The sequence below is a fragment of the Atta cephalotes genome, assembly GCF_000143395.1.
Source record: "Atta cephalotes unplaced genomic scaffold scaffold00017, whole genome shotgun sequence".
Taxonomy (NCBI): domain Eukaryota; kingdom Metazoa; phylum Arthropoda; class Insecta; order Hymenoptera; family Formicidae; genus Atta; species Atta cephalotes.
Window position 1 is genome coordinate 1,433,213 of NW_012130081.1, and position 14,616 is coordinate 1,447,828.

Below are 14,616 nucleotides of genomic sequence, written 5' to 3' on the forward strand. Positions count from 1 at the left end.
AAACAAAACGATCGGTTCATTCAGAAATTATCGCTTTCTTTATTTTTGCACAGTGGTTTATCCGCGAACACATTGAAGCGAAATTTCACCGTCGCAACGCGTCGCATCTCGACCGGAAATAAAGAATCGGCGGACCACCACCTTGTAATTTCCGGCAGAGCGAGATGACTAAATCGAAAAAGAAAGGAGGAAAGAAACACCGAGAACAAATTCGTGATTGTTTCGCTATTGGCACGTTGTGACGATAGAGGTCTTTTTGCTTTTGAACGAATATGTTGTTGTTTCCGATAAAAAGAATGTTTGATAGCTCGAAAGCTGTTTGCTCAAAATATTCTTTTTGTTATACACTCTATTTTATTAATATAGCGATATTACAACGACGATCTAGTTGCTGATAATGTTAGCTTAACAAAAATGTATTTTGAAGGCATGAATAGTTTTATCCTTTTTGCTCCAATGTCGATATAACGAATACTTTTTCTTCTTTATAAATAAAAGAATGGTTTTAAAATTACACAGTACCATCATCAGCTCTGTAAGAAATTACAGCAAACATCAGTAAAATTATTCTTTCAATCACCTTAAGCTAAATTATTCTCATAATTACATATCTACAAATTATTTCTTCGTCTGTTTATATCGCTCAAATATTGCGAGCTCGAGAAACCTACATTTGCTCCGAATATTCGATGGTATAGTGCATTCTGCGGTTATTATTATCGCGTTCTGCTTTCGACTGTCAGCATGTCGGTGACAGACCAGTCCTAATTGAATTTTCGCACAGGCCTTTCATAGGGATACATTCGGCCTGTGCCTCTACATACTCTAGGTATGCCGCTACGTCGCGCGGAGCTAATTAGCCATCGTGTGACATCGCCTTTGATCCCCGTAAATTAATAATGGCACGGCACTGCCTCGACAGGGAATTCAATTCGCTACTGATGTTTTTAGCATTCTCTCCTTTGGAATTGATTATCAGCAATTAATTGTTCAAAAAATAAAAATGTCAAATATTGATTAAAATACTCAGCTTAATATATAAAGGAAAATTGCCGATAATGGCACAAGTTTCCTAAAGAAGCTCTTTTTTTCAATCTATTTTATCAGACACTCATTTCTGCTTATCTTACGAAAAAGTTAATTATTATAAAATTGCAAAAAAGTATTATAAAAAACTACTATATTATCTATTAGAAGATACTTTATAGTTCGTGTATATGTTTCTAAAGTTTTACTTTTAGCTTTTGTTTAAAAAATATTATCCAAAACAATGTAGTCGTTGGTAATTTTTACATTACAGCATAAAAAGAAAATTCTAGAAAAAAAAAAGAGTGGAATAAAAAAATGTTTTAGATGTTTGTATTAATAAATATGAAGTAAATAATAATGTTTTTTTATTAAATATTATTTATTGTTTAATTATTAAATATTATTAAATATTATTTATTGTTTTTTCTAATATTGTTAATCTAGTAGTAATATTGAAAAATAAAAATGGTGTAAAAAACAAGCGAATTAATGTGTCATACAACGTCAAAAAAAGTAATAACCATTTGCCTTTATATTGGGATTGCACATGTGAACAAATTGCACCAATAAACGTATTGGATTTTTAGCGTTCTCCCTTTTCCCATCGTATCGCCTTTCCGGTCGCTTTTATTATCACCTCGCCATGTCCCTGTGTTATATAACGGTGTGCGTGTCATTGTTATCTTCGATTGAGATAGTTGCACTTTATACATTGTCCGTGACAGGCGTTTCTGTAACGTGAGACAAGAGCTGATGGAACGACGATAAAGTGGACGCACGAAACAGCAGTACGTGATACCAAAGGTGTAAACCAGGAACATTCCTCTCTTGCAATTTTTCTCGCGTTCGTGATTCTCCTGAAATCGCGTGAGATAAAGATTGCTTGAATCTGCACTCTATACGGAAGAAGAATTATTCTGCAGACGTTGCTAAATCGATACGTGTTGATTTGTCTGGATATTTTTAAATAACCAAAATAACAAAAGTAGTATGTATCAATAGATAAATATCCTTAAATATACTTAAAGATAAATTCAATTTAAAACAATAATCTAAAAATTCACTAAATAATAAAAATAGTAATGTAAAAATAGTAATCTAGAAAACATTGCAATAAGATAATTGTATTCTTTCTATCTTTACAAAAAAAAGAATTATTGAAAAAAATGTTTTGTTTATTAAATCTTTTTTTATTAAAATATCGATTAAACTTTAAATTATTTCCAAATAGTCGACTATGTTAACTTGTGAATATATATCCTAAATAAACGAATTTGATGAGATTAGTACAGAAACGTCACTCAGGCTGTGTTTCCACTCTCTAAATACCAAAATATTAAAAGTGACAGACTGTGTCGTGTAGAGAATTTTGAAATGACATTATATGCGATCAAAGATAATTTTATAGCAGCCTAACGGAATTTATAATTGCATTTTCATCATTAACTGTGAACCTTACTGAATACACTATCTTTAAAACTTCTTAACTTAACATCGTAACCAAAACTAATCAAGACTAAAAAGAAAAATTGCTTTTTTATTATTTTATAGTTTGTTAACATAAAAATGTCTAGTTTAAAGAAAGAGAAAGATTTAAATCAAGCAATATGCTATTAAGAAGACAATAATTTTATTGCATTATTGTATTTATAAAATAATTTCTAATTTTATTAGTCAAATTTACTAAATAAAATTTGAGTTTAAAATAGATATTTATAAAGCAACAAAATATTTATAAAATAACATATTTATAAAATAATAAATTATATATATAAATATATATATATATAATTTATTATTTTATAAATAAATATGTTATTTTATAATGTTAAATAATATAAATATTATTTAACATTTATTTAATACATATTTAACATAAATATGTTAAATAATATAAATATTAAATCAGTTTGGGAGAATTTATTTATTTAAAATTATACGGAGATGTGTAGATATATCATTAGAATCATTATTCTACATTGATGAATAAAGAATAATTATTATTGACACAAAGTAATGTAATATTAACAAATATATTCGCAAATACATGTAAATTTTGATAGAATGAATTTTCTTCCTTATCAGAAGATAAAATCTCGTAATGAATATTGTTATTAGCATAAATATTGTAAGCTGTCGCAGAAAGATGCGTGCTTATCACACGTCTTTGAATTTCGATTCTATGAGCGGTATTCATAATCCGATCTTATTTCAAGATTATCTTAAATAATGTCTTAAGACGCTAATACGACCCTTTGATTGATTCGTGACTTCTTAAGACTGTACTTAAGATGGTCTTAAATATAGATCTGACTATAAATACCGGCCTATGAACTGTAGAATATCTCTTATACTGCGTGTAAATGAAGAAGCTTCGTAAAATGAGCATCTATAATAATAATAATTTTATCGAATTTTATCAAATGAATAAATATCTGAATGAATTTAATTTTTCCAGGCAACATAAGAGACAATACATAAAAAAGAATTTTATTTTGCTGAAAATTGTGTCATTTTTTAAATTAAAGAGGGAGAATTATATTGTTATCAAGATCTTGTGAAGTAAGACTAGATAGAATTACTAAATAGAATCCGAAAAAATTTTCTTTGAATTTTAGAAAGTAAGAAACAAATTATTTGAAATTTGTAAAAGATTCATTGAAATATATTTTAAAGAAATTTTCTATACTTTTTCTAATCGAAATCCAATCGAAAATATAGTTACATAAGAGCGATTATATAAAAAAATCTTGAAGAAAAAACCTGTTTTGTCATTAAAAAGCAAATTTCAGCGGATCTATAATATAAATTTTAAAATAGAACGAGAAATTTTTCCACGAAATTTTTCCGCTTTAGTCCGGCGATCAAATTTTATACTGGCTTTGCATCGCGACGACGACGCCACACGCAAAATAAGATCGTTCATCGTCAGTAAAGGTTGACACAGTGCTCACATATAACGATATGAGAGAAAGGGAAAAAGAAAAGGAGTAAGAGAAATATAGGACAAAAAATAGTTTCCGTTTTTACATTGCTCTTACTACTCACGCTCTTCCCTATTTTTCATCATCCGACCTCGGTCGGAAAAATAGGGATGATGCTCTCCCGACCGTTCTTTCATTTACGCGAGAGAAACAGGAGGCAAGAGCTGAAAGCTTTCTGAATTCGAACCTTCTCTCTCCAGGTTTCGTATATCTTTCTCTTCCTCTCTCTTACTCTCTATTTCCTTTCGTCAGTATCCTCACGTTTCCTCTCTCGCATTAATATACCGACGACTCAGGATTAAGCATTAAGTCTACGGTTTATCTCCTTCTTGCCATACGTTTAGGTTCCTCCACACATGCCTCGACCTGCGCAGAATAGAACGAAAAGCTCATTTACCGAGGAGCTTTATCCTATTTCCGCCACGCGTCAACTCTCGAATCCGAGAGAGCGACGATGAAATATGTACAGTACGCATGATAAAAACACAGTTAAGGAATTATGTGCAAAAGTAATGCGACACTTGCACTTCTCGCGAAGATTCAATTTTTAAATACGAAAAATTGAACAGATTTAAATCCATCAATGCGACAGAAAATTCAAGCGCCGCAGCTATTGTCTTATGTAGAAAAGAAATCTCAAAATGTCAATCTGTACTTTGAATGAAAGAGGTTTCAGAGAACCATACGAAAAGCATTAATAATCGGCAAAAATTCATGAAAATTTAGAAAATAGAAACTTCATTTCAGAAGAAGCGGAAGTGTCACGATACTCAAGAGAGTAAACGTGCAGATCGAATATATGCGAAACTAGGTCGTCCAGAATGTGTAATGAGACACGGAAAAATGAACATATCCAAACCGAATTTATTTGAAATATTCTTTTTATGTATCTCACTATTTCAACGATATTCACTCAGACAATTAAAAACACTTGTTCTTGTTAGTTTATATAGGCTATGAAAAACTGTAATTAAATTTAGAGAGTCGCACTTTGCATCGCCAATTCATTTTTGTTGTTCACATACTTTTATATTCATTATATTCATTACACTGTTGTCTTACTACTATCTCTTTTTGCTATTTAAAATCTTAATGTTTTTAATCTATTTTAATTTATTTTATATCATCGATAATTATTTGGTCACACTAATTGAAATGCGATAATTAAAGATTAAAAAACTATAAATAAATACACACTACGAACATAAATGCGACTAGAAATAGAAAACTAAATAATTCTCAGGCAGCAAAATTGTACGTGAGTCTAGAAATTTCTCGTATAAAAGATACAAAAAAACAATGTTGCAACTTCGTTCGTGTCGAAGATCGCCATCGTTTGCAGTGAACTACATTCAGTGCATTTGCAAAAATACGTTTGCGTTTGTATTTTTCTATTTTCATTTAACATTTTCTTTAAACAGTATTACTGTCTTTTATTAAAAATGAAAGTAATCATTAATTACTACATTTGTAAGTTTCTTTCTGATCTATATTACTAACAATAAGAAATTTATATAAAATATAGAGATAAATACGTTTTTCACGCTTTCACGAGCGGATGTGATATATGAATAAGAAAAAAAGATAGACTCATGAAATATAGTGAAATAAGGTAAGGAACGGGAACATCGATTTCGCATCAAAGTCCAAGCGTCCGTAGAAACTCCATTAAGTATCTGCTTTATTCCTTGCATTTATGACACTTTTATCATATTCAGTTATGAATTATTGAAGTAGCGATACAACAGTAATGTAATAATCAGATAAAAATAATAAAATTTTTCTATATTATATTAATTTCAAATAGACTATAAAAAAAAAATTTTGTAAACTTCTATTTATTTATATTTTATTTAAATCTATAACAATTACATAAAAGGAAAACAATAAAAATTTTACAAATACTACGATGAATATATTCCTTTTTTGTTTGTTGAAAATATTAAAATTTAAAAAATTGAGTATTCGTACCTACTGTATAATCAGTGATCAAAATTTCATGTATCTAAGACTATGTGCAAAATATATGTATTATTGAAAGTTTATTAAAAAATCGCATTCAATATATATTAAATAATAATCAATTCTAAATTTATCAAAAAAATTTTGAAGATAATATAAAAATATAAACACGATTAAAATAAAGTAAAACACAATTAGAGTCATATCGAGAATGAGAATTGTCATTTGAATTAAAATAATAATATCAATAAATTAAAGCAAAAGAGCTATAAGTCTATAAAGATTAATCGTTATAAATTGAAAACATTAATAAATAAAACTATCATTTAGCTAAATACAAACTTTAATATGCCGACAATAAATAAAACAAAAATGTTTCGATTCATGTCGGATCATTATCAAAATTTTCAGTTCTTCTTTTCATTAAAAATTGTCATTTGATTATAATATACAAGCCTAGAAAAAAAAATAAAACATACGTTATAATAGTAGTTTTACTAAAATATCACCGTTGTATAGAATAATAAAGATGCTAATAAAAAAAGTCAAAGAAGCATTCCTGTTTTTTCTCATTAATGATTATCTTTATAGCTTATACAATAATTTTTTATTTTTTCATATAACAATGAAGACTTACACTGCTCTGATTGAATTTTATTAACAGAATTTACAAAAATTATCAACGTTGGAATTCTACATTTATTAGTAAGGCAATATTATTAGGACAATTTTTGTTACAATTATTATTTTCTAATGATTTTCTATGAGAACTTGCTTCCATATATGAGAATACATTCTTCATTTAACATGGTTCGACACTTAATTTTTTTTTCTAGAAAAAGTTTTAAGGAGTAACTACGCATAATGTTCCGTTTATTTGAAATTACAACATTTATATACTTATAACATACATATTAAATAAATATTACTTATTCTCATTCTCATAACTTTTGTATAAGCGAACTAACTTATTTTCACTAACTGAATTTACCTATTACGAATAATAGAATAGTTAGATGCCATATGACATTTTTAATATATTGTGAGAAAGCAATTAAGCAAGAAAAACAAAAATTTATAAAATTCTGTTTTATTCAAAAGATTAACATTATATAAATACACATACCTACGTTCAAGTAAACTTGTCAAATAATTTGCACAAGTAAATTATGCTTGATAATTTACTTGAATGTGTGTAGCCTAAATACAATCAAGGTACAATATTTATCAACAGATTAATATAATATATACATATACACATCTGTATGTGATAGATTTAATAATAACAAGAAATATAAATTTATAAAAATATTAATTCTATCATATGTAATGTATTCTGTCATATGTAATGTTATATTCATGTCATTACATATATACAGATGAATCCATCAAAAATATAATTTTTTCAAATGTGTCAATAATGTGCACAGAATAGCTAAAGTTAAGTAAGTGTTATTTAACACATTTTAAAATATTTTTAACTTTTTTTGTTTAAAAGAAATTCTACTTAATATTATATTATTTTTTATTATATAAATGTTTATTATGTTCAGTTTTTAACGGACTATACATAAATAAAAGAGCTATATTACATGGAACAATTTTGCTGAAAGCTAAAATAAGATTTAAAATTTTCTTAAATAGAAAAAATTCTAAAAAATTATTCTAAAAATAATTGTTTGAAAATTTAAATTAGTTACTAGAATATTAAATTTTTTTGCAACATTGCTCACTTTTTTAATTTTCAACATAATTATTTTGATGGTCCAATAAAATTATTTTTAGAAATCTGTGTCTAGTAAAATTTTAAATCTTTCAGCAAAATCATTCTTTCTATAAATATACATATATGTATACATGTGCGCGCGCGCGCGCGCGCGCGTGTGTGTGTGTGTGTGTGTGTGTGTGTACACATATTATACACATGTATAGTGTACATTGTACATATATTATAGTGTATACATATTTGTATCAAAGATTTACAGTTTTATTGAGCAAAGTACTGTACACATAGATATACACTTCCGAAAAATCACCGTCCGCTTAAATTTGTTTATACACATAAAACTTTTTAAATATTAATCTTATATTAACAATAATTTTTTAATTAAAAATATATCAAAAATATATTTTGATACCATTTTTTAAGACTTGTAATCTTATTTCATTTTTGCTCTTAGAATTTTTCCGCTCGGATTCTTCGGAATATTGTCAACAAATGTTATTCCACCTAAAAGAAAAAGAAAAAAAAACAAATATAATCCTCAAATTTTCCTAACGAAGTTTCTAGCTACCGAGTTCTTTTCTATCTTTAAGTTTTTATACTTAGTTCAATTGAATTACAACAACTACTTTTTTCTTTAAGAACTTACGACATTTCTTCGGATATATAGATGATAGCTATTCTAAAGACTACATGCAGCACTCTATTAATATGCTATTGTAATTAAATGCGTGATAATTAGAAACCCCGCGATGTTGTAATAGTTGAAAGCAATTGAGTTATACCTCTCAGTTGTTTGTACTCGGAAACCTTTCCTTTTATAAAGTCCTTAATATCGTCCTCTGTGGGTTTTTTATTTTCCTTCACCACTATAAATGCTTTAGGTACCTCACCATACCTCTCGTGTGGAATACCAATCACTGCTGCTTCCTCCACGTCAGGATGCATTCGCAGCAACGCTTCTAATTCCGCTGGTGGTACCTTTGATCAAACGAAAATAACATTTTAAATTAAAGCAAGCAAACACTTTAAACGCCACCGAAAAATAAAGTACTGTCAAATCGCGAAACTTTAAAACTTTGTAAAGATATTTTATGTACATTACTGTTTAATTTATCAATAAACAAAGTAGCAACTGCTTTAATAATAAATCAAAATAAATAGAGGAAGGATGAGTCAATAAGAATTAATGTCTTTTTTGTAAAAAATTCCCAAAAATATTTTTATATTTTGGACCGTAGTATTTTCCCTTAAATAATTCTTATAATAAAATAATAATATACAAATTATGAAATAATTTATAATGAATAATTATTATATCAGATTTATATAATATTAGAAAAAAGAGGACTTTTTTTTATTTATGTATAAAGCTAATGCTTTTTAAAATTTTTTGGACAATTAGAGTTTATTTATCACATATCAATAAATGTTGCAAGAAATATATATCTCTTCTTATTTAAATATAATCACCAAATTAATTATACTGAAATTGTAAGATACTTATTAAAATAAAAAGAGAAAAGTTCTTTTTTGTCAAACCAAATCGTTACCTGAAATCCTTTGACTTTAATAAGTTCTTTTAGTCTGTCTGTAATATAAAAATCAAAATCTTCATCGAAATAAGCAATATCGCCCGTTTTTAACCATCCATCCTGGGTTAGCGTATTTTTTGTAGCATCTTCGTCATTCAGATATCCTTTCATAACATGTGGTCCTTTGACCCATAATTCGCCTGTTTGACCACTAGTACTAATATCCTTCTTTGTCATTACATCCACCAAGCGTACTTGGCAACTCGCTATATTTTGTCCTATACTAGAATATTTTCTTCCAGTTCCAATAAAGTCCACTGGTGAAGTTTCTGTTAATCCGTAACCTTGAAAAAACATTACAAAACTTTAAATAAAACTTTAAATAAACTTGATACCAAAATAAATATTTTATTATATTTCATCATTATTTTTTCTTATATTTAGTTTTTTATTTAGTTTTTTATTATTAGATATTTAAATTTAAATTTATATTTGTAACAAAACAAAAAATTTTATAATAAAAAAAATTTAAATTAAAATAAGTAGAGTCTTTAAAATGATTATATATGCTGGATGTATATATGCTGTGAAATTCAATGACAAGAAAACAATTCGACACAAAAATTACAATCCGGTACAAAAACAAGATAAATTAATTTTGCAATGCATTACTGACATGTAGTTGGAGTTGTCAAATCCATCTCTGAAGTTAAAAATAATTTCGCTGAATAAAGATTATGTATGTTTATATAACTGTGTTGAATAAGTTACACATTTGCATCTAAATGAAATCTGTTTGCAAAAAAAAATAAATAGATTTTGTCGTTTAATAGTAATTAGCATTTTTTCAATATGATTAATTTGTCAAATATGGTTAATTTGTTTTATGAACTCGAATATGCATCAAACAAGAGTAAAGTTAATACGACGCCATTCTCAATACAACGAACTTTACTCCAGAATCGATCATGCGCCGATTCGTTGGATCTCGTTAAAAATTGAATGTATACACCGCTCGTTTGTTCGAACTCGCAAAATCCACAAATGCAAAACTCGTCCATCCTCCTCCTCTTCGACATTTCTACTTTCACCAGAAAAAAATATAATATATATGTGAGTCTTCAAAGCTCGCACACGTCGAAAATTCACGATCCCGAAAATTCGATCCAATAAACATTTCGTTCGTTCGCAAGTTGTGAATTTTGCTCCGACAATAGCTCGATTTTACAAACACTCACCTTGACGAAATTCGCAGATTTGTGAATCGATATTGTATTTCTCGTAGAATCTATCGACGTCCGTTTCAGCGAGAGGCGCGGCCCCACACAATATAAGATGTACATGATGGAAATGCTGTTTCTTCACAAGAGGGGAAGCCGTAAGAAATAATATTATGGGTGGAACGCAAAACAGTGCGGTCACCTGTGAAGTGCCATATCGTCGCGAATTTAATGCTTTCATAATTTTTTGTTTACATATACAAGAATAATTAAATTTTTCTGATATATAAAAACATATAATGATATAAAAACATATAATCACAAAAAGCTCTTTTACTTTACTTTAATTTAAATATATTCACATCCAGTCGAGCTTAATTTGTCATTCTAATATAATAAATTTTTAATTAAAGAGTGTATTAAAATATCTAAAGAGGAGATTTAGTTTTGAGCATAGCAAGCTATAAATTACCTTGTTTTTGTCCAATACATCAATAAATGTTTCCGGTACAAATTTTGGAATAGTGATTATTTTTGCGCCAAAAGAAAGACGTGGAAGCATCAAAGCATTCATTCCATAAATATGGAAAAATGGTAATACGGCAGGTATTACATCTTGAAATGTACCTGTAAAGAAATAAGATATTTTTATATGTAGATAATAAATGTTTATATAATTATCGAGTGATTGTAGAAGATAAGAAACAATTTCAAATAAAAAATTTTGCCGATAAGAATATCCGATTTTGCGAATATATATATAAAACCAACGTACAAATACATTAATTTAATTCAAAATTCGCAAAATTTAAAACACCAAGAAGGCTGAAATAATAATTTGTTAAATAAAAAAAAAGATACTTGTAGGAAACTGAAAAACATCGATAGAGGTTTGAACCATCATTATATTAGACACCAGATTGCGATGTCTTAACATAACACCCTTTGGTAATCCAGTCGTACCACTTGAAAATGGTAAAGCCACTATGTCATCGCAAGTTCTGTTCAAATTTACAGGTGGCAATGATTTACCTCGCGTTATGAGATCCTGAAAAATTTTACATGCTTATATTTATTTTTACTTTAACTTTCTTTCGTAATCTTTAAATATTGTCAATTAATTTGCCTAAAATCTATTTTGATACTAACAGAAAAAGGTATCGAACCGTCTGGCATAGAACCAATCTTATCATCAATTACAATAAAAGGGGTTTCATGTGAAAGACATGCCCTTTTTGCAGCGAACACTGTAGATGCAATTGAAGTGGAAGTGATGATTGCTTTTGCATTTGCTCTTAACAACTGAATCATCATTTCCTCTGAAAATTTTTATCACGGTCATCAATATTATAATACACTAAAATAAGATTTAAAATTTTCTTAAATAGAAATTCTAAAAAATTATTCTAAAAATAATTGTTTGAAAATTTTAATTAGTTACTAGAATATTAAATTTTTTTGCAACATTGTTCACTTTTTTAATTTTCAACATAATTATTTTGATAGTCCAATAAAATTTTAAATCTTTCAGCAAAATCATTCTTTTTATAAATATACATATATGTATATGTGTGTGTGTGTATGTGTTCCACTTCCTTATCTTATTTTTATTTTACCATAAGTTAAATATTATAATAAGTTTAATCTATTTTATGTAAATCTCAAATAAAATAGCATGTTTAAAATAAAACAGCTTACCTGCTGTATACATCGGATTTATAGTAGTAACAATAAATCCTCCTGACGAGATTCCAAGGCAACTTAAAATTGTGTCCGGAAAATTAGGTGCCACTAGTGCTATCACATCGCCTGTTTTGAGACCCATATTCCGTAAACTTCTACCGATATAACTTGTCGCATCCTTGGCTTGCGCAAATGTGTATTTCTTGCCATTTATACCACACTCCTGCACAAAGTATGTTATAAAACTGATACCATATCATATTCTCCAGTACACACCAGTACATTTATCGTTAAAAAAAAATCTAACAGTTAATTATGCTTGCCTTTAGTTGTATTTTCCATTTCAAGCATTCTTTCTTGATTTTTCTATATAGATATATATATATATATATACGCAATTCCCCCCATATTAAAATTTGTTAAATAATTCATATTATTTTGTTTAAAGAAGATAACGCGATTAATATTAGAAACATTCTACGCACATGAATAGATTATCTATCGTACGTAAAATAAAAATATTAATAAATATCAATAAATCAAAAATTTACCAAAGCGATATGATTAGGATAATTCTCACTATTATTCCAAACAAACTCGTGAATCAAAGTTTCTGGATAAGAAGCATCACCACATGAAGACATAATAATCTTCTCGTTATTTGATCCCGTCACAATTCTGGTTTGCTTCGAGGTCGATGCACGCCTTAACGTAGAGTTCAGAGGCCTTATTCCTGCATCCAATACTCGACTCAGCCTCTGAATACCACAAAATATGTGTGTTGCCATATTTGTACAACGGCACTACTAATTTATCGGTAATTAGTTGTTCAACTCGTAACCTGCAAGTGTAATAAATAAATTAATGGAAATGAAATCATAAAATAAAGCTAGATTACAGTAATTTTATATATCAAAAATAATTGTAGAAATGTTAGTATTGCAACAAAATAATATTTTAAGTTTTATATACGTTATTGAATATGAATGATATTTTTATTGTACGTTTGGAATTAAATCACGCAGAAATGCAAAAAGGATGATTTCTTTATTTTTTTAAATGATTATAAGAAATAATATTTCTTTCAGAAAAAAATTTACTATAAAAATGCTACTGGCATATGTAAGTTTTAAATAAAGTAAGATATTTGTTAAAAAGATATTGACATAAAATGTTAGGTTTATTATAATATAAAAATTTAGTATAAGAATATAAAATACGAACACTTGGTTCGCAAATAAAAATCTGCAATTGTGAAGTTACAATTGAATTATATATAATTTGTGAGAAAAAAATATAGCGTATATGTATAGTTACTGTTACACAGTCAGTAAATATTTTAAGCGTTATATTCATTTTCCAACTTTAATATTTATACTTACTCAGCGATTATCGCGACATGTTCACTTTTATATGCTACACTGAATATTTTTATAACCAGTTATTTGATTCGATACAAAAATTACCAAAAAAAACAATCTCTATTTTCATATTGAATAAATATAAACAATAAAAGTCAATACGTGGTTAAAATTTAAAACAGAAAATTTTTTCAAAGGCATACCACAACGCAAGATTTGGGTAGCTTTTATATTTCAATTGATTAACAATTCAATAAACGTTTCTTAAATTAGGCCATCTTTATTTGTTTATAAGCATTCTGTCATGATTAGAGTTGAACAGAACATCTTTACTGATAGAATTGTTACGATAAGTTATCGGCTTGATAATATGCGGAAGTTTACTGTAACATAAATATATTTTTTGATTTTACTGGATTTTAGAATTATTATAATTAATTAAAAAATATTCATAATCATTAGAATCCGGAAATTGTATGTTCAATAATTAAAGATGGACCTAGGAATTATCGGACTGATCGTAATAATTGACAAATTCCTTTGGAACATATGATTAGATTTTTGATTACCTTCACTTCTATTGTCGTATTCTCCTTAGATAATAAATCTAGATAATAAGCGTTCTTGTGTAATTAAGTTTACAATGTATAAGTTTACAATGTATGTGGAAAAAAACTTAAATTTGTGTCCTTTGTTATTAATATTTTAATTATTAATATGTACAAATGCGTAAGACATATGAAGAATTTTTGTAATACTGAAGATGGCCTAATTTAAGGCCAAAATTTTTTTATTGAATTGTTAATCGATTGAAATATAAAATATTATAGCTACCAAACTCTTATGTTGTGATATATGCCTTTAAAAAAATTTTCTGTTTCGAATAAGTATATTTCTTATCGAAATTAATAATTATATATGTATATGTGCGCGCGCGAGTGTGTGTGTGTGTGTGTGTGTGTGTGTGTGTGTGTGTGTGTGTGTGTGTGTGTGTGTGTGTGTGTGTAGTAGTAAGTAAAGTACTAGTAGTACTAAATTTAATTACTTTAATTAGTTAGAAGAAGTAGTAAAAGTAAAAAGGTAAAAATTAAAAAATTAAATAAAGACTACTAACTAATT

The 14,616-nt window shown here is 27.6% G+C and overlaps 1 protein-coding gene across 1 annotated transcript; it reads right to left on the reverse strand.

Moving 5' to 3' along the window:
- Window positions 1-8,134: 8,134 nt before the first annotated feature.
- On the reverse strand, window positions 8,135-12,924 carry LOC105618493 (4-coumarate--CoA ligase 1-like). The gene is made up of 9 exons (XM_012200025.1): window positions 12,688-12,924; window positions 12,152-12,359; window positions 11,603-11,772; window positions 11,315-11,501; window positions 10,926-11,080; window positions 10,472-10,655; window positions 9,252-9,577; window positions 8,484-8,679; window positions 8,135-8,205 (listed from the first exon to the last, which is right to left on the reverse strand). The coding sequence occupies exons 1-9, from the start codon at window positions 12,922-12,924 to the stop codon at window positions 8,135-8,137; spliced, it is 1,734 nt and encodes a 577-aa protein (XP_012055415.1).
- Window positions 12,925-14,616: the final 1,692 nt, after the last annotated feature.

Excerpts from the sequence above, each read along its gene's own strand:
- LOC105618493 (XM_012200025.1), bottom strand. The coding sequence starts at position 12,924 with ATGGCAACACACATATTTTGTGGTATTCAGAGGCTGAGTCGAGTATTG. Across the intron at positions 11,773-12,151 it reads AAATCCGATGTATACAGCAG|AGGAAATGATGATTCAGTTG; the intron begins GTAAGCTGTTTT and ends AAAAATTTTCAG. Across the intron at positions 10,656-10,925 it reads ATGTATTGGACAAAAACAAG|GTGACCGCACTGTTTTGCGT; the intron begins GTAATTTATAGC and ends GGCACTTCACAG.